This window comes from Sminthopsis crassicaudata, chromosome 6, assembly GCF_048593235.1.
Source record: "Sminthopsis crassicaudata isolate SCR6 chromosome 6, ASM4859323v1, whole genome shotgun sequence".
NCBI classification, from domain to species: Eukaryota; Metazoa; Chordata; class Mammalia; order Dasyuromorphia; family Dasyuridae; genus Sminthopsis; species Sminthopsis crassicaudata.
This window is the reverse complement of record NC_133622.1, coordinates 46,934,772-46,956,534: the sequence shown is the minus strand read 5'-3', so window position 1 is coordinate 46,956,534 and position 21,763 is coordinate 46,934,772. Positions and strand designations below refer to the sequence as shown.

Sequence of the window (21,763 nt, the reverse complement as noted above, 5' to 3'; positions counted from 1 at the left end):
TACATATATACACATATTTAAGAGTGGGCAGATCTAGGTAAAGCTTTAAAAATAGATACTGAAAATGAATTTCAAATAATTGACTTATTCTCACTGCATGTAACATAAACTATTTTATGACTTGTAGTTTTAAAAATGAAAGTAAATTTTGGAAAAACATTATGACAAGGGAGTAATAAAAAAAAAGGTTGGTGTCTGATTTCTGAAACCTGCTGTCCATCCACAGAGAAAAAGACTAGAATGAAACAGATGTGTCCTTGAAGCTTCTAAATATTTAAAATATCTGTGATAATCTAATGAAGCCCCTGGAAGAGGAATAGTACCTGGGAAATAGGTCATCAGATCAAACTTAAGAAAATGTGTGGGATTAAAAGATAGAGCTAGGGAAGGGACATGTTCATTAAGCCTAAAATAGATCCATTATTCTACATCTGCAAAAGAATTGACAGCTGAAGCACCAAGAACAAGAGCTTGATCTAAATTCTAACAAAAGACATAAGTTGGTTAAAGAAAGTCAATTGATGATTTAGGGCTTAGTGGAAGGGTGTGCCCAGCTGAGACAGCTCAAAAGACATTAATAGGTGGCCATTATGGTGCTTCCAGTGATCACTCTAGGGATCAGTTAAAATAAGAGGTAAAAAGTTATTTTATTTAAAAAGTGGTTTTAACTAATGATCAGCAAGTATACTATAGGTGTTGCCATGGAGATAGAATGGGTCAGAAAGAAAATGAAATTTTTAGGATTCCAGCTGCAGACACTTTTTAGCTATCTGGGAAAAACACTTATCTCTGCCTCAGTTTCCACATCTTTAAAATGAGGATAATGATGGCATCTACCTCTTGTTTGAGAATAAAATGAGATAAATGTTGTAAAGTGATTTGAAAACCCCAGAGTATTATATAAATGGTAATGAGGATGATGATGAGGAGGAGGAGGAGGAGATGATATAGCTGTCATTGCAAAGATAGGACAGGCTGACTAGAACCCAAAGGAAAAGTCTTGGAACCCAGCCTAGCAAAATCATCTTCTACCTGGTTCCCTCAACAAGGTCTAGCCTAGAATTAGGAACCTCAGGTGTAGACAAAATGAGTGAAACTGGGACATCTGTACCCTTTCTCCTTAGAGGCTTTTGATTTTGATAGGTTATGACAATACTTTAGGGTACTGTTTGCCACAGTCTGATAATTATAGCAGACTCTAATAGTGGCTGATTTACTCGGGTTATGAAAAGACAAATTCGGGGGGGGATATTAAAATAAGTAATATATAGCCACAATTCATACAGTCTTTCAGGGGTTACTGGGATTATGCTTATAAAAGCATTTATGTCTACTTGTGAATATAAAGGGCTCCTAAGGCTCTTTTAATTTTGATTTTCATGATATTATTGTGCCCAGTACTAATCTAAGCTTATCACCTAAAATGCAAATATCTTATCTAAAAGAGATAGTACATTTTATTAAAAATCATTATTATATAAGCTTGTATTTCTTCTTCTCTTATATTCATGTCTGGAAGGGGGAAAAAAAACAACTAAGCAGATAAATGCTAAAGGGAACTGGTAGGGAAAAAAAAATTTATAGAGCTTGGGAAGGCTAGGTTCTACTTAGCAAAAAACAGAGTAGTAGAATCACAGGTGGCAAACTAGTCAGACCCAATCATGTCTCCCTAATTTTTCATGACACTCAATTTCTTTGAAAGTGGTTTTCAACAATCAGCTATTTGTCAATATTCGGGTGAAGATGGTATCCACCATATTGTGTTATTATGTGTAGGCTCAGCATATATAAAATTCAAAGGAAATCATATAGCATTTTAAACACACGTTATTAAGAGAGTGCAATAATGAGTTCTGAGAGAAAGAACGCAATTTTTCATTTCTTGCTTTTTATACTTAAAATCTCAACTATGAATTTTTGTGATCAAAACTAGAATGCTCTGTATTATGGGGATCAAGAAGAGGGAGAGAAGCATTTCAGAACTTTAAAAAAATATATATTTTGATTGCTTATTCATATGTATACATTTTCCTGGGGAAAGCTGTCTCATTTATATGGGATAGTTAATTAAAAGTATAATGACTATGATTATATGTATGCCCATCATTAATCATGAATGTGTAATCAGTCATAAATACAACTCCATTTACTGTAAAACATTCCATACATATCGACATATATATTAGAGAACAGCATTAAGTGAATCCATCGTTTTTAAGTCTCCTAAATTTTACATGTTTTAAAAATCCTTTTCCCTTCCACATCCCTTTTAGAAGCTCTTGTATGCATGAGAGCAAACATGTACTGAATCCTAAAATATCAGTAAAGGTCTAATGGAAATCAGATAATTGGCCAAATCTAATCTTTTCTGTTCTCTCCTCCTTGAGTTTTCCTAAAAATTTCAGAGCTTGCTGTTGCTGGTTTTTTAAGTAAACTGAAGTGAATGAAACTGAGGTAATTCAATTAAAATAAGAATATACAATCCCAATAATGCTATTCCAAGTGTCTTACTGGTTGGTCAGTTCGGTTGATGCCAATCAAAAAGAGTAGCTCAGCCACAAAGAGGCTGATGCAGAGATTTTTATGGATGGTGTTACGGTCACTCTGAAGGCCACGGAAAAAGCAGAAGGTGAAGATGCAGATCAGGAGACAAACCAGGGACAGGAGAATTCCAACCCATGTAATCACATCTAGAAGGAGGTCATGGACTGCATCACTATGCTGAAAACATAATGGAGAAAAAGGTCAGTTACTTCTACATGATTTTAGGTATAGAGTCATACAAAATACTAGGTAATAGTTTAATTTCACTACATTTATTAATTGACTTTTCCACAAATGACCCATTATGAGTAATTCCTCATCTGAATTTCCTACTCACAGAATTAAAAATATGTTTCTTCTTCTTCTTCTTTTTTTAACCTTAGATCTTGTAGAGTCAAATTCACGTTTAATTCAGAATCAGAATATCATATTCTAAGAGTTAGATGAAAAATTTTGGTCATCTACTCCTACTTTAGGACAGTTGTAAATTCTTGGAAGGATTTTCCTTGAAGTTTGCCTTTTTGCAACTTTTACCCATGGTTTTTGAGGTCTGCTTATCTGCTAAATTTTTTGTCTTTTTTCATATAACATCCTTTCAAATAGCTGAAAACACATAGCATTTCTTACTTTCAAAGTTTCCTCTTTTCTAGGCCATATTCTTTTAACTAGATCTCACATAATCTGATCATGAGGTCTTTCACTATCTTGGCCACTTTCCTTCAGATTATAAATCTTCTTTCTAAAATATCCTAGACACTAAGATTCCCTTAATACAGCCAAAGAGCTCATTAGCTTTCTTGGCTGACTATCTTATCAATACATGTTGAAGTTCAGTCCATTAAAAGCCCTAACTTACTTTGCAAATGGACTTTTGTCTAACTAGATCTTTCTTATCCTGGTAAAGTTAACTTTTTGACCCCTTTCAACTGTAAAAGTGTAAAAGACCCTATTTTGAAAAAGCTTGAAGTCCGGTGGGGTGGGTAAAACATGCAAACAACCATGTACTACAAACACACTATATGCAGGATAAATTGGAAATGAAGAAGTAGCAGTAAGAAAGTCTTTCTATAGATTGTAAGGTTTTTAACTAGGACTTGAAGAGGGCAGGAGAAGCTAAGAGAAGGCAAAACAAAAAGACTGGTGTAACTGGATCACAGAATATGTGGGGAGAAGGTTTAAAGTATAGGAAAAGAGGGAGAAGATTGCTTATCAAGGTTTTTGAATGCCAAATAGAATATAGTATATTTGGTTGTGGAGGGGATAGGGAGTCGCTGGATTTTATTGGGCATGGGAATGAAATTGTTAGACTTGTAATTTAGAAAGATCACTTTGACAGCTGAGTGGATGATGGACTGGTTTGGGGAAAAGTCTGTGGTAGGAAGATCAGTCAATAAATTATTGCAGTAATCTCCAGGCAAGAGGCAATGAGCGATTATTTCAAGGTGGGGGCAACATTAAAAAAGAGAAGAGGGTATATGTGAGAAATATTTCCAAGATAACATGGACAGACCTTGGCAATAGATTGAAAGAGGGTCTCATAAGTCAAAAACGCCATGGAGGTTGTGAATCCGGATTACTGAAAAGTAATAGCCAAGTTAGGAATAGTGGAGGATTTGGTGAGAAACATAATAAATTCCAATTGAGTTTAAGATGGCCATAAAATATATAGAAGAGGTGTGGGAAAGTAGGGGGGAAAAGTGACAAGGTTGGATGTGTCCTTAATGAGATCGAGAAAATAAGAATGACAAAAGTTATTCTGGTTGACTGGGAAAATAGTGGTCCCTTCTACTTCACAAAGGAAATTTATACAGAATAGCCAAGTTTCCTTTCCTTTTTTTTTTTCCTTTTGATTCAAATTTTAAAACATTTTAAAATTACCTTGAGTGGTCAGGTTATTTCTTAAAGATGATTGGATACTCTCCATCAACTGAGTCCCCTACTCTGTGTCCTGAACCCCAGCATGTCTGGATCACTTAGGTGCAAATGCACAATCCCCTCTTCCACAAAGGACACTGCTGGAGTTCTGTCAACTAAACCTTTTGAAATTTACTCTGCATATACCTAGATTTACTTCTCATGAGGAATTTAAATTATGAAATGAAATCTCATGGGAATTTAAAGTACATCTGCACTGCTTTATTCTTCAGGGGTCACTAATAAAGTAAAGGGTTATTGAAAGCTTAAATTCTAATTATTTGAGTATCTGGAGTCTGGTTAGTGCTCAACCTGCTATATAATCTCAGCTGGTCCACTGAACAGAGCTATTTGCTCGTGCCTTCAATTCAAAGGAGAGATGCTGTGACAGAAAGTGAAGTACCAACATTCAACACAGCAGTTTTCTATAATGGGAAAAGCTTCATGGGTAATACTTATGAAAATGTGGTCTAGAAATCTAAAGACAAAATTTTTAAAAGGAAGAAAAACTTTGTCGCCGTGCCTTTATTTAGTTCTATTATTATAGAAGTATTTCCATTTTGTGTTTTTTTTTTTTTGCAAAACATCATGCAGAGTTGCAAACAAATGACTACCAGTTTTTCAAAAGTCAGTGGAAAGACAACATGACCTTATTGCTGATAGAGAGACAGGTCTCCAAAGACAGAATAAAACCTAAAAATTAACTTTTATTCAGAATCTACCTTGTCTGACTATAATAAAGCCTTATCAATATCAAATATCTCTAATATGAGAACTCAAACCCTTTAAATATAATAATATCTCATTGTATTTTATCAGTATAGTGTATGAAAAGAGTGATAATAACATCAAATGTCAATGAAAGATGCTATGAATATTCTTTTGTAAGCCAGAGAACACAGAGTGGATGCAACATAACTAATGACCAAAATCTCTTGTATTTGAAATGAAAATCATTAGGATTTCTTCACTTTGACCAGTGAGTATTGAACACATTGGCTATTTAATTATTCTAAGTAAATACATAGTGCCAAAATGACTTTCGAGAACTTATTAGCTTGTTTGTTCAAGGTAATATTAAAAAGAAAGAAAAAACACTTGCAATCTTTCTTTATTCTTGTTATTTATATAGAAATTCATCTCACTACTCAATTTCCCACTCTATTTTACTAAATTTTTGCCTGAGGGTTTCAATCTCTTCTACCACTACTTAATAATAATTCACACTTTACACTAGTATTTAATACAAACTTCCTCTCCAAGTGACCTATCATTCAGATCATACAATATTAGTAGGTAGGCTACTAGTTTTTTCATTCTTATCATTTCTTAGCTCCTGAACTACTCATACAAGTAAGTTTAGGGGGGAAAAAAGTGAAAATGAGCAAGTACCTGGGAATAGGATTATATAGACATGAGAAAATTTGACTTTCCTTTGAAATACTGGGAGAATTTTTTTTAGCTTTGAAAATGAAAGAAAAAATTATACATATAAGCTAAAAATAAGGATTTTTTTGCAGTCAATTTATTAAAAATGGAAATAATAATTTTGAGTCATGTTTTCTCTTTTGCCAAAGACTTTCCACTGATTATCCAGAAAATTAATGTAATTATATAATTTTGCTTCACAAGGCTTGGTTTTGTTATTTTTATCATCCTTCATTTCACAGTTAGAAAACTGGTTGTATTAGACTTGAAACCAGATTAGGTTTGAGTTCTGAATCAACAAATAAAGTACCATGCAAATATGAGATATTGTTAGTAATACATGTGCCATATAAAGATAAGATACTATTGTTGCTGCTTCTCTTCAAATTATTAAACTTTGGGAGAGTCAGAAGTTTTTAATTCTCATTAGAAATTAATGCTGCCAAAGCATTGCAAAAAATAAAACAAAACAAACAACAACAAAAAATGGAAGCAAACAAGTAGTTCCCCTTCTAATTACCCAGCATCCTGGTCACAATCACAACTGATTGCCTGAAATTCTTTAAGCAAGCAAACAAAAATCTTTCAAATTTTATTCCAGGATGATTTAGGAGAAAATTATTTATGAAATTTTGCATTCTATCCTTTCTGAAATACTTTACTAAAAACAGTAGATGAAATGTAGAAAGCTTTTGATTGATTTCTGCAAAATTCCCCTTATGCTGTTTCTGCCTTTAAAAATAAATTTTTTCTTCAAAATTTGCTTTTTGTTTCTTATGCCAACGTTTTATGACAGCTTCTTTCAAGTCAGGAATTGTTCTAGTTATGTCTTTGTAGACTGGGTAGTTTAGGAGGCATATAATAACTATTTTGTTACATTAAATTGAATTTTAATCCAGTTTTTTGGATTATTACTTTAATGGCCCTAATCACAAACTATTACTAAGATATAGCCTATATCCACCAAAACTGAGGCATATATTCTAAAGAAGAATCTGATGTTAAAAAATAATTTCCCATCAAAATTACTTTTACTCTTAATGCTTCAAAAATAAATATAGGCTAAAGGAAAAATAAGCCTAAAGATATGATTCTTGTTATTTTGGTTCTGTGTGAAAAATAATAGTAAAGATATTCTATTACACTCAAATGTAGTCATGAATTGCTTCAACAAGAAAAAAATCTGTCTTGCTTAAGATAGTAGCAGAAAAGCAAAAACACTAAATAAAATGAAGACATAAGTTTTTTCACTTTACTTCTAATATGAGTGGGTCACAAATAACAGGATAGTATGAAAACAGTTTAGTTATCTTGTGTCCTTTTGATGCTCTCTACCTTAGTGATGTGGAGAGATCAGCTGTTTCTGATGCTATTGAAAATTTCCCCTCCTGATCTTTATCAGCTGTTCATGCATCAATTATCAAGAAACAGCTTCAGAGTCTTCAAAATAATATTACATAATGTTCCATCTGACTTATTAAAGCATAATAATGAGGTTTTAAATTACCTCTTAAACTTCCTGTAATCAGGAATATTTCTACTCCATTTTAGCAGCTGAATGAACACCCCAAATTGATTTCAGGAAATCAGTTGTAAGCCACTGTTTGGAATAATGGTTTTTTGTCAACAAGAGATTAGCATTATCTGATGAGCATTGTGTGACTCCATAAATAAGTTGGGGCATTGATCTGCATCAAACTGATCACATAATTCAATCACAAAAGCTACCACCCTTTGGGATCATGTAGGTCTGAATGAATAAGCTTATTCTTCAATCTAATGAGAGTCATAGTTGAGTTATAATTGAGGCAAATCATATGAAAGAATGACCAGGCTTTTCTTTTCTTTGATTATTCCTAGAATTCTCCTTGTTGGAGGGAGGGAAAAGGAGTAGTAAGTACTTTCTCTCTTCCCCCTTTCAAATAGATGATGGCTTGTAAAGTTTCAAATGTCAAAATATTTGTCATCATCAGTCATTAGCAGTGTCCACAGGAGTAGGTAAAAAGTAGAGTCTGAATTGGAAGATGAGAGACACTTTGAGAACAAACAAGATCTGCCAAGAACAAGCAGCCTCAAGACTAAAAAGCTGCTAAACTTCATATTCCAGCAGAGTTACATGTAAGGAAAAGTTCATAATTGATCAGATTAAAATAATATTGAATACTAGAGCAGCTGTGTACACCTGTGTCGTCTTACATGAGTTACCATTCTCCACAAAGATTTTACATGGGAGCATCCCTGATTCAGGAGAAATTTTGTATTAACTGCTCTTACTATATATATACAACCTTTACAAATGCTCGTTTATGAAAAATAATGGACATTTTAATTGTGATTATTTTGAATACTAATTGATAATCAATTAATAGATAAACACATCAGATGGGCTCTTCTGAGTCAGTAATAGAAACACCAGATACTTTCAGGATTACCCCTAGGAGAGAAGTAGTTAATTGCCTTTAAGAGAACCCAGCCTGTCAAAGCTGGTGGAAATGGAAGAAGCAGCCTAAAGGATATGCTACAAAAGATAAATACTGTTATTATGCTAAGTAAGAGTGTTTGTAGGCTTGGGGAAGGAAGGTGGAAGAGAATAGAGATAGATAAGACACAACAAAAGCATCAAACTCTCTATTTACAGTGAGATAAAGAATACACATCATCAAACTATTCCTTGGACAAAACAATATCAAAAACCTCTTCGTTTTAAAATGAAAATAATAACAACATCCACTTTGGAGCCATTAAGATTTACTCTATTTAAATAACAATTCAGATGCAGACAATTTAATTATTTCAGGTAAAAGCCTGGATCTGAAATTTAAGCAGAAGGTTCCAGCTCACTAAGCTAATCTGAGACACTTGAAATGGTCTTCAGTGGTTTGTACTCTACTCCCCTTATTAATTCATCTCCTCACTAGTAGCTGAGTCTCCTCAAACTCTGTTCATTTGGAGTCTCTGAACTCTGTCTCTTATTGTAATGAGTGAATACCAAAACACAGAAAAAGAAGAAATTGCTTGCTTTTTATTTAGTATAGTATTTGTGTTTGTGTAATTTGATCAGAGTACAAGCCTAAAATTTCATATGTGGTTTTGAGAAAATATCAATGGAGGTAGAGTAAACATATTTTAGGGGGAAAAAAAAACAAAAAACTAGCATTCAGGAAAAAGGCAGTCTTGAAAAAAAGAGTCTTGGATAAAGTTAGAGCAAAAGGAATAAGAAGGGAAAAAATTAGGTAGTGAGCAAACTGCTGTTGGATCTGATACAACAGGCCCTATGAGTTGAAACCAACATTTTAAAAAGTAAGCTAGAATTAACTACTTCAGGATTGATGAATTATTGATTGAAACAGAGAATTTTTGGAAGGGAATAGCATAGAAACATTAAAAAATGCTTTTGCAGAAGCTAGGTGAGAAGTTAGGGTGACTAGATCGATGATAGAGTTTTTTGGTTTTTTTTAACTTTCCTATATTTCAAAGTTCCAAAAGTCACCGAACAAAAGAGGATGTGAAACACAAATAGATAACAATATCGGTAATAATAATGGCAGAACCCAGTACCTCAGAAGTCCAACTGTCTTCTTTTTATTATATTCTAGCGTTGAAATATGTAAAGAAGCAAGATTGTTAGACTGCAGCCCTTTAAGCTTTTGGGCTAAGAATAGGGAAAAACACAGAAAGCAATCCTTGCACTTCCTTTTATAAACTAAGATACAAAGCTAACAAGATCTAAAGAAATGGTGAATTTCACAGCCTAGGCCCTTTGATGGGTAGCATAACTTTTCAAACACAATCATCAAAATGATATACTTTTCAGTTATAACAAAGATTAGAAAGGAATCATCCAGAAAATTCACCAAAAGTCCAAACTAAATAGGAAACTTTTCCTGAGGGAGATAATTCAGTTTGATTTTTTGAAAAGAAGTAGACCCTTTGGGGGGGAAAAAGGAAAGAAATACAAGAAGGCCAGTTTTAATTGAACAAATTACTAATATTCAATGAGTCTCATGTACAGTATCTGCAGAGCACTCAACTAGGTGCTGAAGATAGAAATTAAAAAAAAAAAAAACAGCCCTTACCCTTACAAAGTTTATATGGTAGTGGGATATGTGGTGGGAATTTAAGGAAGAAGAGAGCATGAGTAACATGGAAAGCTTAGTGGAGGCAATGCAACCTGAGCTGAAAAAAGGTCAGCATCTGAAAAGGAGGAAAGAAGGAAAAGCTGAGATTTTTTACTCTTCTACTCTTCTGTAGAATGTGTTCCATCCCTTGTAGTTCCTTTTCCTCTGTGTAGGATTCCATGTTCCCTCCTCCTTTCTCCAAAATTCTGATTTTGTTTATGAACTTTCTTCTCTCTCTAAGAATTCTATAAGAACTCTGAAAGATTCCTTTCTCTTCTCCCGGTGGAGCAAAGATTCCCAAGCTTTTTTGCATTGAGGGCCTTTTTGGAAATCAATGGATTCATTCTCAGAATAAATTGTGAATTATATAAATAATACACAGAGGATTACAAAGAAACCACTTATATTGTTATCAAGTCAATTAAAAAAAAAAGAAAGAAAAGGTAGATCCAGTTTAAGAATTCCTGTTTTCATTTGGAATGATGCAAATATTGTGACTACAATTTCCATATCCTCTGACTCAGAGATTCCGTTAGTAGCCTTATAATTGAAATAGATCATGAATAAGTCCCCCAAAGAGTCCCAAATGTGTATTCCGTCATTTTTTGAGAGCAAAGAAGTAAAAAGTAAAATAGCTATTAACTGGGGAAAGGCTAAATACATGACTAGTTACACAGCTGTAGTAAAATATTATTGTGCTATAAGAAATGATGAATCGGGTGGGAAAAGAGAAGCATGGAAAGAGCTACCTAAACTGATACAGAATGAAACAAGAGCCAAGAAAACAATATGCACAATGACTTATTATTTGTTCTATCTTGTCTGACTATTCACTAGCATGCTGATACTGTCCATAGGGAAGGATACTGGAGTGGTTTACTATTTCCTTAACTGAAAAAAGAGTAATGAAGTTGATTGGGATCACACAACTAGCACGTGTCTTAAGACCCACATTTAAATTCATATCTTACTGACTCCAGGGCTAACACTATCCATGGAGCTTTCTATTGGTTTCTACTCGGGGATTAAAGTAGTATAAATGGAAAGAATCACAGACACAGACACACATACATCAAAAATGGCTTGAAAGAAATGAGAAAACATTCTCCATCTATCCCTTTTGCAGAGATTTACTATCAAGTATTTGATAGCATATGTATTTTCAAACTTTTTTATTGTATTCATTAGTTATTCTAATTCCCTCTCCCTTTTTTGCCTTTAAAAATCATCTATTGCATGGATGGAATATAATAGATGGAGAGTTAGAAATAAAAATGATATCAGTGGCAGTGTTATTTAGAAATAACAGATCTCTTTCTAATGTACTAAAGAATAAATATTATAGTTAGAAAGAAACTGCTTTCATTTGAAATTCATATAACGTTCCTCCCAGATCTAATATAGAACAGAAAAAATAAATTTTCACCTGGATTATAAATCACATACTAACCTCGATTAAGCATAAACCCAGTCACTCTCTCATGAACTCTTGTAGTATGAAACCTAGTGAACATTACTATTCAGGAAAATCATTTTGGTGTTTGGAATTCCAATTCTAGATAGTATAAAACAAGACAGTACTCCATGTAATCATAGTTAGGAAAGACCAAATTATCTGTTCTAAAACTCTCATATCCCACATGCCCTTCTTTCAAATTAATATAGAAATTATTGTGATGGCCTTTAAAAACTGACATTTAGATGTCACTTTAATGTCTGTGAACCCTTGCCTGACACACATTATTTCATTTTATTGTTGGAACAACACTTTGGAAGTGCACAATTACTAACAAAGCTAACTGGTGAGAACCCAGAATTCTACACCATAATCAAAACTATATTATCATCTAGAAGCAGTGCTTATCTTCCTATACTTGTAGGGTATGCTTCAAATTCTTAACAACAATTATGACACATTTCCATAGTATTTTAAAGTTTACAATGTACAAAGAATGAAGACACAAAGATTAAGGAGGTTAAATGACTTTTTCATATATATATATATATATATATATATATATATATATATATAATATAGATATATATAGATAGATATATAGATATATAGATATATAGATATATAGATATAGATAGATAGATAGATAGATAGATAGATAGATAGATAGATAGATAGATTTTTTTTTTTTTTTTTTTGAGGCTGGGGTGACTTGCCCAGGGTCACACAGCTAGGAAGTGTTAAGTGTCTGAAACCAGATTTGAATTTGGGTCCTCCTGAATTCAAGGCTGGTGCTCTATCCACTGCGCCACCTAGCTGCCCCGACTTTTTCATAATTAAGAGAATCAGTAAATGTTGGAAGCTGGAAAAAGAGGCTGAGTTACAAACAAAAAGAGTGCTGGACTTGGAATTGGGAGAGATGCAGATTCAAATACCCATCTTATATTTACGAAAAATATGATGTTATTTGGTCTCAGTTCTTCATTTATAAGATATAGGGGGGAATGAATATATTAAATAAAGATAATATTAAAAATATGAGCAAAAGGACATATAGAGATTATAAATACAAAATATTCTAAAGAGAAATGAAGGAAAACCTATATAATTAGAAAATATACAACTTCAAGGTTTGTCTAAAACAAAACAATAAAAATCAAGATCCTCCCTAATTTTGCTGATTTGATGCAATCAAATTGTAAGAAAATAATTTGGATGAATAAAAAACAAGTAGAATTTTAAGGGAAATAACAATGACTAAGTAGGTGCAAAGGGGGCAAACTGTATTATCAGTAATAGTCAAAATTTGTTGGCAGTGATTGAAAAAAAATAAGTAGGTCAATATAAGAAAATCGATAAGCAAGATTCAGAATCAATCAAACAAGCATTGGATCAAGTATATGTTTTATTAAATGCCACACACAGTAATATATACTGCAGATACAAAGAGAGTTCGTATTCTGGAGTTTACTGAGCACTGGACTACCACAAAATTCAAGCATGCAGTAGTCCAGTGCTCAGTACACAAACTAATGAGGGAAGGTCTCCTGGAAAAAAAGTTTGGTAGAATCTTTAAACCACAACATAATAATCTATACACCATGGTAAATTCCAAATAAACAAATAACCTAAATATTTTAAAAGGCACATTTTTTTAAAGAATAGAGGGTAAAAAAAGTAACTTTCAAAATGATAGGTAGAAAGACACTTCTTTTAACAAAAGGAGTTGTGGTGATCATGAAATATAAAATAGATAATTTGAAGAAGTGTAAAAAGCCTTTATACCATCAGTAGAAGAAAAGAGAAACTATCATTGAGGATAATCAAAATCACTGCAACCAGTAGTTCATAAAATTTTGATAATCCATGGATATGAAATTGACATAAATACATAAGGTCATGCATTTTTTATTTCCTTCACAGGCTAACTGTACACTATTTCAAAGTTCGATTCTTTTTGTACAGCAAAATGACTGTTTGGACATGTATACATATATTGTATTTAACATATACTTTAACATATATAACATGTATTGGTCAACCTGCCATCTGGGGGAGGGGAGTGGGGGGAAGGAGGGGAAAAATTGGAACAAAAGGCTTGGCAATTGTCAGTGCTATAAAATTACCCATGCATATATCTGGTAAATAAAAAAGGAAAAAATACATAAGGTCAATAATCATTTTCCAAATGTTAAGTAGTCAAAGGATATGAATAATTTTAAAAGGGAGCTTAAATATAACTTTAAATTATCAACAACTATATGTGAAAGATTGCCCCAAATTCTTTTAATAAAAGAAATATCAATTGAACAACCCTGAGGTTTCACCTCAAATACCTGTTAAAGTAATAGAAATGATAAAACATGAAAACCATATTGGGGCAGGCTGTTGAAAGGCAGTAATACAATGATGGTGTGGATGTAAATTGCTACAATTTCCATAAAACATTTGAGAATTATGCCAGAAAAATCACTGCTCTGCTTATAATCAATCTTTTGACCCAGATATCTCATTAAAAGAATTGAGGCACAGACAAGATATTCATAGCATTTTTATTGTAGGAAAGAAAAAAACAGAAGAAAAATTAGTTTCTGTTCTTTTACTTAAGTAATAATCTCTTTTAAGGCAAGATCTCTTTTCAAAACAGTATTAAATGTTAATTCTCTATCCCAGAATATATTTTAGAAATATGGTGAATCTCTACTCCCTAAATCAATCAACCTAAGTTTTAAACTATAGAGGGAACCAAAATTGTAAATTAAGATTGAAGGACAACAGACAATCAGGAATGGAAATACATACACAGACACAAAAAAGAGCAAATTTGTTACTTCCTAGTTAGTTAATATAATTTTTTAAGTCAGATCAAGTCAATAAGTATTTATTAAGCACCAATTATGTGTCAGGGACTGTGCTTAGCTATGGGGATACAAACATGTTAACAAAAAATAAAACAACCTATGTTCTCAAGGAGTTCACATTTTAAAGAGGATAGAAGCATATCTGTTTTTAAAGAAAACCACACATAACAGAAGTATATGTTCTTTGGCTATTGAAATGTGTTTGTTGATACCTAAGTTAGTACTAAAAAAGGATATTAAAATAATTACTGGTAAATTACAGATGATGGATACATATTTGTCTAACTTGATTAAATGGATATACTTAGAGACAAAAATATTAATTAACAAATAAAAATTAAGTCGTAGCACAAAAGAAGATAGAATATACATTTTTTCCAGTGTGTTCCTATTTATGGAGAACTTACTAAAGAATCTTCCATATAGGTGTCGGTATGTGTGTTCTCAATTAATAATAGCATGGAAAAAAAACAAAAGAAGGAGATGATTAAAAGTGGATGAGGAAGCACTACTTTATATAAGTGAGGATCAATAAGTGATATATCTCTTTCTAAAGCAATATCAAATATTAATTCCCTATCCCACAATATACTTTAGAAATATGGTGAATCCTCCCCTCTTTAAATTTTGGTACAGAGCAACATTTTATATTTCAATTAGAATAAGCATCTTTTTATGCTTGGGGCCCTTCCCTAAATCTTGGTCTGGAAATAATCAACTCTTAAACTAGTTAGCCAGAATTCGTGCTAATGCTTTTATTAACTATTTTCATAATCTAAGAAGCTTTAAATTTAATTCTTGGATAGGGAAGTAGCCACTGGAGATCTGCAAGCAGCAGTTCTAATATGTGTGTAATGAGGCACAGAGCAAATTAAATTTAGGTGCAGTCCCTTGATCCAATTGTGACCAGAAAAAGGAAACAACATTCTGTTCCTTTTCATTAATGGTGCTAGAATCATCTTTTCTTCCACATATTGCTTTGTTTAAGCCCTTGAAAAATTTTATTTATGTTAGTTGTCCCCAGTGCCTCTCTTAATACTTCATATATAAATAACTCTTTGGGAAAATTTGGCCTAAATTCCTAAAGATTCTGGTAGGCACACAGTTTTATCACTTTATTTCTAGAAATAATGTGATGAAAAGACTCAAGGAATAGATAATTTGAGGGGTAGAAAATCTACCTTCTTTCTTTTTCTTATTAATAAGAAATATCAGTTTTGAGATCTTAATAGATAGGAACAAAAAAGGATATTTTAGAGTCTTAGAATCTCATTTTCTTTTTTGACAAGAATGGTAAATGAAGGAAATATCACAGCATTAGTTCTCCTAGAACCAAGCATCTCACAGGCCCCTTTCAAGGCTGAGAGTCTGTGATTCTGTGAGAGAACGGGGGAAATCAGTATTTAATTTAGGGAGAGTTCTACAATCTTCACATTGGTGGAATGACCAAGAATAGCTGAAAGGGAAAAAAGTTAGCTAGAAAGCATTTTAAGAAAAGCCGTCACAGGAAGGGGACTAGGCTGAAAGAGCTGGGTTATAGGGCTACTTTTCTGATGTGGACTTTGTAGTAAGAAAGGTGAGCAGGAAGTGGAGAAAGGATGGATGGCTGCAACTGATTGGGCTCAAAGCTCATGGTGCACCTGAACCCTATAATAAGTAAACCCAAGCAAGCAAGACTGTACTTACATTCCATTAGTGTTGATAGAGGTGGAATGTATCAGCTAAAATGACTTCTATACATTTATTAAGCACCTACTATTTACCAGGTACTAAGGTACTATGCTAAGTACTTTATAATTTTAATCTCATTTGATTATCACAATCCATATGGAAGATTACAGCTGAGGAAAATGAGATATATAGAAGTCAATTGATTTGCCTAAAATGACATATATAGGAACTATCTGAGGCCACATTTGAACTCAGTATTCCTGATTCCAGATCCAGCAATCTATATACCATTCTATCCAATTACCTTACAGTTGTAGAAAACTCACTAGAAGAAAGAAACAGAAAGCTGGATAGAAGAAAAACAGCAAATTATACTTGACTTTGTTAGGTATTTCTGCACTTATATTTGAAAGTGGGTTCCTGACATATTACAATTTTATAATATTGGTACTTACAAACACAACGTGAAGCAAAACTGGAAAAAAAAGTTAATCTTGTATAACTGCTACAATTCTCAATTTAGTGCTACATGCAATATCTTCTTTCTCAGACTGATGAACCAAATTATAACTAAAATTTTCTCTCATAGAGTATAATGCCATCTCTGCAACAGGTCTGGCAATTAAATGGTTTGATTTCAAAAGGCTTCTTTAAGTAGATTATTAGAATAAATTAAATGTAAATAGGAAGAAATGGGTATTGTGTAGTTAATTTTTCCTCAAAAAGATGTCAATATGAACTGTACAAAACAATTTCTAAGGATAAGGACCTTTGAGGTCATGCAATTTAAGCTCTACCCAGTGTGTAGATAATGCAGACATAGGTACATACTCAAATGCCAAATCAAAGATCATACAAAATGAATAATGCAATAAACAACATGATAAAAAGTTACTCATATGGCTTTTCCAGGGAATTATCTCTACATTTATGAAGTAGATATAATCCTTAAAACTTCCCTATAAAAATGTTAATTTATAATTACTGATATCTATGTTCTCTCTTAATTAGAGATCTAAAATATGTTCTTATGCAAAAACCTTCACAATAATCCCTCAAAACTAAATAAAAACAAACAAAAAATAACTCCTCAACATGCTGAGTTAAAAACATGTGCCAAAAATAATTAAAATAATGTAAAAATTTTAAAAATTTAAATTGATATGATTAGATAAACTTTTACATAACATATATAATGGATCTCAAAGATCATCCTGACCAACCCCTTCACTTTGTAGATCTAGAAACTGATAAACAGTAACTTTTGTAAGGTCACAGAGATAGACATTAGCAGAGCTGAGATCTTATTTGTAGCGTACAATATCCTAAAAATGATAGGGAAGTTATTATTATCCCAATTAAGCCAATTAGAAAACAGATACAGAGAAGTTACATAAATTGTCCAAGATAACAAAGTTTATAAACAACAGAGCAGAAAGTAGAACACATCCCCTGACCTCGAGTCCATTACTCTTTCCTTGAAATCAAGTCTTGGGATATAATGATGTGATGTTACCACTAACAAATGAGTTGAGTACATCTATGAATAAGAAATAGTCTAAAACAATAACTCCAGTGCTTTCCCATTTGTAAAGCATTCTTCTTCTTTTGTACATTTTATAACAACTTTATCACAACTTTTTGAATGATTTTACCTTTTGAAATCTGCATATGCCCAAAGGAAAACAGACCAAGATACACAGAATGAATTTTTATTTCATGTTTTTCATGAGCTCATTGTTTTCAACTGACAAACTTAAAGGATGAACAAATCTAAGAAATTGTTAAAAAAAAATACATATATAGACATACATTTCTCTCAATATCTACTGAATATGCTGCATACCGAATATGCAGAAATATATGTTATACACACACACACACACACACACACACACACATATATATATATATATATATATATATATATATATATATATATATATATATAACACAAATTAATCAGGATAAAAGAGACTGAGCATATTCCAACTAAAAAAATCAGGGATAATAGAATAAATTTAGATAATTCATTACAGTTTTTTGGGGGGGAGAGTAATTCTTAAGTTCTATAACAAAGTGGAAGGGGGAGCCAGCTATGGAAATGACTCAGGATAAGGAGATAAATTGAGGTAAGGATTTGGTGTTACTATGCATTGAGGAGAGAATTTTGGGAAAATTGTAAGGCCCCATTAACTAATAATATTCAAGAAAATACATTGGTGGTGCTGAAGCTATTTTTCATTTTTATTCCATTTCAATTAATATTATATTCCAAAAGGTCCGTGGTACTGAAGCAGACGATGCTTAGAAATAGTTTTAAAGAATCATATTGCCTTTAGAAACTGTTAGGAATTCACAACTTTTGCCTGCCCCATAAAAATAATTTTTAATATTTCCCCTTTTTTATATGCTTAATAGAAAAAAATCTACTTAGCCCATGTCACTCTTATTCCCATTCCCTAATCATAATTTTAGAAAACACCTTTCTTCTCTACCAGTTATAAAGTTGAGGCATCAACTCTTCACATATATTCATTCCACAAGAATGGAAAATATGATAGCCTTTGGGTTTATAGACAGAAAAAGAATTCATGATAAAAACAAATGAAAGAAAAATTTATACAAAATGAGATAGATGGTTTTGATTATATAAAATTCAAAAGATTTTTCATAACAAACAAATTTAATATATTAAAAATTAAAAGGGATACAGGTAACTGGGGAGATATTTGCATTGTTTCTCTGATAAAAATATCACATCCAAATATAGGGAACTGATTCAAATTTTTAAAACTGAGTCATTTTCCTCACTAGCAATTAGTCAAATAATATGCGTAGTTGCTTTCAAAGGAAGAATCCAAGGAATTAACAATAATATAAAAATGTAGAAATCACTAATTATTTGAGAAATTCAAATTAAAGCAATTCTGGGCTTTTTACCTAATTACTTTCAGACTGAAAAAAATCACAAAAAGAGAAAAAAGACAAACAGTAGAGGGGCTATGGGAAAACAGATACTTTGCTGGTGGAACTGTGAATTGTTCCAGCTTTTTTTTGGAAAGCAATTTGGAATTATATACAAACAGTTATCAATGCAAGTCTTTGACACAGCTATAACATTATTAGGCATATATCCAAAAGAAACCAAAGGAAAAAATATGTTCAAAAACATTTCTAGTACCTCTTTTCATGATAATCAGAATTGGAAAAGAGGCACCTTCCTACTGGAGGTTTAAACAACTTGTATCATATTGATATAAGATAATATTGCTGTATTTTAAGAAATGATGAAATGGAAACATTCAGAAAACAAAGGAGAAAATTTCTATGAACTAATAATGTACAGAAAAATGAGAACTAGGAGAGCAGTATGAATGATAACATTACAGGGGAAAATGAGTTAGAAAATTTAAACCTCTCATCAATACAAATGATAAGCTAACAATTTCTAAAAGAATCAAGATGAAACATTCCATTGACCTCCTGAGAGAGGTGATGAACTTAAAATGCAGAGATTGAGGAAAATTTCGGACATAGTTAATGTGGGAATTTGTTTTCTCAGATTATTTTAATTGCATATATGTGTATCAGATACTTATTGGATATGTGACCCTGGGCAACTTATGCTTATCTTTATTTTCTCATCTGTAAAATGAGGATGATAATAATAGTACCTACTTTCCAGAGTTGTTGTAAGGATTAAATGACATTTATAAAGAGCTTGCAAATCTTAAAGTACTACATAAATACTATAGTTGTTGTAATTATTATTTTACATTATTTGGAATGCTGCAGATCCAAAGTCTTCCACTTCTGGGGAAAAAACAAAAACAAAAACAAAAAAAAACCAAAGACCAAAAAAGCCCACAACAGGATAAAGACATGTATGACTTCCCATTTCTCTTCTTTGGAGCAAAATTTGCTCAATATTTTTTCATAACATTTAGCTTTAATGTTGTTATTCTGTCTCTCTCCCTATCTCTCTTTTGAGTTTGTTCTTTTTATTTTAATCTATGTAGGATGGCTTCATAAAGAACATTCCCTTTCCAATTGAACAACATCTGCTCTTCAGCTTGTGGTTTTAGAAAATTGTGGAATTTAGAAAATTCTGGCACACTGAGAGATTAAGTAATTTGCCTAGGATCAGACATCCAGAAAAAGGTCTTGACATCTTGTTCTCTTGATTTGGAGACCTACCCTCTGTTCATTACTCTACTCTGGCTGTTTAACATAAATAAAAGATTTATTAAGAGAAATTCTCTCTAATGTTTCTGTGTACTAGATCCTGCTTTTCAACTAACTTCCATTATAAAGTCAATGATGCACTTCTGTGGGATATATATTGACCTGAAGATAGAGGAAAATTACATAAATCTCTTAAAAATCATATATTTAAGGAAAATCAATAGATATATCCTTGAGGTCAGGCAGGGAACTGGATTTTATTCATCTCTGTGTCCTCCCCCTTCTTCCCGTAACGAGTCAGCACTCAATACATAGTTGTTGAATTAATGAGTTGAATGAAATATTAATCATAACACTTAAAATGGATTAAAACAAAGTTGCTAATGGAATAAATTTTTGTATAAAATTTCTCAAACCACATCAAATAGCACATAGGTGCTCTCTTCTCAAATTTTTTATTACTTTGGATGCCTTTCTTGTCCACTTATTCTATTCAGCTTCTTATTCCTATCTTTTATCTGCATCCAGAGAAAGAACTGATAGCTAGAATAGTTTTAGATTCATGAACACGTGCCAGTGCACATATACAAACACATATTTGTGTCTAATGGTAACCATCCCTAGGGTGAAGGAAGAGAACAAAAAACAAAGTAACATGATAACTTTACTATATATTGAAAGGAATAGCAAGTTGTACATAAGAGATCTGGAGTTTCAAGTGGAAGCATCTTTTTTTTTCTCTTCTACCAACTTATGGAAATGCATTCTCTTTCTTGTGTCTTTAGAAAAGACAACATATATCAAGTTAGAAAAAATGAAAAATATGGAACTGAAGAAGAGTAAAGTAAGCAGAAGCAGAAGAACCATTTATATGTAATTACAATATTATCAATTGCTGAGTGAAATGAGCAGAACCAGAAGATCATTATACATTTCAACAACAATGTTATATGAAGATGTATTCTGATGGAAGTGGATATCTTCAACATAGAGAAGATCCAACTCACTTCCAGCTGATCAATGATGGACAGAAACAACTACACCCAGAGAAGGAACACTGGGAAGTGAATGTAAAATATTAGCACTACTATCTATCTACCCAGGTTACTTATACCTTCGGAATCCAATAGTTAACGTGCAACAAGAAAACTGGATTTACACACATATATTGTATCTAGGTTATACTGTAACACATTTAATATGTATGGGATTGCCTGTCATCTAGGGGAGGGAGTAGAGAGAGGGAGGGGAAAAATCTGTAAAAATGAATACAAGGAATAATGTTATAAAAAAATTACTCATGCATATATAATGTCAAAAAATTTATAATTATAAAATTAATTAAAAACAAAACAAAACAAACAAAAAACCAATATTATCAATTAACATTTATTAAGTGCCCACTATTTGTCAGGCAATGCACTAAATTCTGGATAACAAAGAAAACCAATTGTGAAATATTAAAAAAAAAACTATGATAATTACAGAGACCAATTAAGATTCCAAAAGATTGATGATGCATTATGTCCCATCTCTCTGTCACCAACTGTCTCAGCCTACTGAAAATGGACTAGAAGTGCAGA

The 21,763-nt window shown here is 32.3% G+C and overlaps 1 protein-coding gene across 20 annotated transcripts in view; it reads right to left on the bottom strand.

Annotated features, from left to right (window-relative positions):
- Positions 1 to 21,763, bottom strand: part of ADGRL3 (adhesion G protein-coupled receptor L3) — a 1,041,133-nt gene that overhangs the window by 234,792 nt on the left and 784,578 nt on the right. For all 20 annotated transcript variants that reach the window (XM_074272799.1, XM_074272781.1, XM_074272789.1 and 17 more), the window contains one exon: positions 2,512 to 2,721. In XM_074272799.1, the coding sequence (XP_074128900.1) occupies positions 2,512 to 2,721 (210 nt within the window). The remainder of the gene's footprint in view (positions 1 to 2,511; positions 2,722 to 21,763) is intronic.